Below are 2,103 nucleotides of genomic sequence, written 5' to 3'. Positions count from 1 at the left end.
GGCCCGCATCGAGAGCATGAGCCCGGAGGTGACGGACTCCAACCCCTACAGGTGCGGCCGGGGGGCGAGGGGAGAGGTGCTCTCAAATTTCCCACTTGGCTGGGTTGGCAGGGGTGTACCTCGGGGTTACTTTGTATTATCTTGCTCTACAGTACGGAGAGAGAGGAAACTGAGTTTTTCAGCTACGTCTCTAATAAATGGGGCAGGTGTTGGTATTATGTGAGATCTTACTCTCATTCCTCTAACTTACCTATTTTAGAGTTTGGTTTAGAGAGGTCTTGAGCATCTGGGACCCCTTCTAATGCTCAGCGCTTCTGGAAATCTGATGCATTATTTTTTTTCAGGATGAATTGCTTTAATACAAATCGATATTTGTAATTTCATTGTTACTTTCAATGAAAAAATGCAGTAGCAGGATAAAATGTTACTTTAAAATTCTTCCAGTTATCCTCACAACCTGATATTCTCTAATTTATTTATTTTTTAATGTTATGTTGGAGTAAATCTAATCAAATTGATCAGAAAACAGTGGAAGAGTCTTCACTGGCCTGCTGCCATATGGTTCGTTCCGGAAAAAAGTGTAGGCTTTCATTCTGTAAATCAGGGATTCATTTACAAAACCAGCTATGGGTCCTCTTGATTTCATTGATGTTATTCATACCAACTGAATAAGTACATGAGTTTCTGCAGGGTTAGTACTCTGTTGCTGTTGCTAAAAGGAAAGCATCTACTATCTCATTTAGACTGTATCTAGCTGGCAAGTACAACTGCAGTGAAAACAGCAGGCTTGAGTTTGGTGCTTGGTGGGGTTATTTTTAAAGCAAAAGTGATTTTAAATATCTGAAAAGCAAAATTGTTATTAGAAAGAGAGCATTTTCTGTATAATGCTGCTGTTTTTCTTTGTAGTCGCTTGATGGCGTTAAAAAGAATGGGAATTGTCAAAGACTATGAGGTAGGATTCTATCTGCATTAAAACAGCCTTGCATTTTTTCCCTGTGAGGACCATTTTTGATATACTGATCTGTATTTTATTTCTTTCTGCAGAAAATCCGTACCTTCACAGTTGCAGTAGTAGGTGTAGGTGGAGTTGGCAGTGTGACTGCTGAAATGTTGACAAGGTGTGGCATTGGTAAGGTAATGAGAGTTTCCTTCTTCTACTTCTTTATAGTAGATGGACCGGTCTTCTTCATAAAGAGTTGGATTCAATTTCACTCAGTTGATTTTGCCCAAATAAAAAAGTACTGTGAAGAAAGCACTCAGGAACAGCACTTGCATAAACGTCACAAATGAAGAGTCTGTATTTTTCTTATGCTAGTAAAATTCTTTTACTTGGGGCTTAATCCTGTATCATGTGGATGATTCTTGTTTGGATGCTTGTCTTCTCCGTGCTCTTGTATGAGCCCATCTGTCTAGCCTTCATACTGGATTATTGCAAAAGGAAGAACAAAAATAAGAAAAAGGAGGGGGTTACACGCATAGAAGATTAAGTCTTATGTTGTGAGAACAAGCTGATATTCACGAAATTGAAATGGCGTAGATGTCAAACATATCTTTTATCACAAACATTAGTTCATCATGTGGCAGACTTAGAGCTAAAAATTTAGCAGCAGTTAAAATAATTTGATGTGTGTATAGATAACAAGAACCTCCAGAGTTAATGGAGCAGGATTTTTCTTTAAAGGAGGAATTTGGGGAATGGCTTAGATGTTTTTGTATTTCCAGGCAAAGCCTGACCATTTACTCTTGGAACTTTAAGAAGTTTCTTAATACAGAGGTGATGCAATTTTTTATTGCAAAGTTTATTCCCCCTTCCTCTGAAGGAGCATTTCTTGAAGACCAGCATCTTGGGCATAGAAAAGGACATTGGACAGTTGATTCAGAATTTATAATGATCCAACATGTCCATGTATTATGTAGGTATTTTAAGTGAATTGTTTTTGAAGAACTACATGCCAAGACAGGTGAAAGAAATTACATATTTCTAGCTAATGCCATAACAGCAAGTAGGAATGTGATAACAGTTGATAGTGTTCATGTAGATAATCTGTTGAATATTCTTAGTTTAGATCAAATGAACAGATTGCTTTTTATTAAGAGTGGTTT

At 37.6% G+C, this 2,103-nt stretch overlaps 1 protein-coding gene across 1 annotated transcript in view; it reads left to right on the top strand.

Annotated features, from left to right (window-relative positions):
- Nucleotides 1-6: 6 nt before the first annotated feature.
- The window catches only part of UBA5 (ubiquitin-like modifier activating enzyme 5), an 8,486-nt gene continuing 6,389 nt past the window's right edge, over nucleotides 7-2,103 (top strand). The window contains exons 1-3 of the mRNA XM_009331248.1: nucleotides 7-51; nucleotides 907-952; nucleotides 1,045-1,134. Coding sequence (XP_009329523.1) covers nucleotides 17-51; nucleotides 907-952; nucleotides 1,045-1,134 — 171 coding nt within the window. The 5' untranslated portion in view covers nucleotides 7-16. The remainder of the gene's footprint in view (nucleotides 52-906; nucleotides 953-1,044; nucleotides 1,135-2,103) is intronic.

The sequence above is a fragment of the Pygoscelis adeliae genome, unplaced genomic scaffold (assembly GCF_000699105.1).
Source record: "Pygoscelis adeliae isolate BGI_AS28 unplaced genomic scaffold, ASM69910v1 Scaffold99, whole genome shotgun sequence".
In the NCBI taxonomy this organism is placed as follows: Eukaryota; Metazoa; Chordata; class Aves; order Sphenisciformes; family Spheniscidae; genus Pygoscelis; species Pygoscelis adeliae.
The sequence above is the reverse complement of the archived record's forward strand: the minus strand, read 5'-3'. Positions and strand labels throughout refer to the sequence as shown.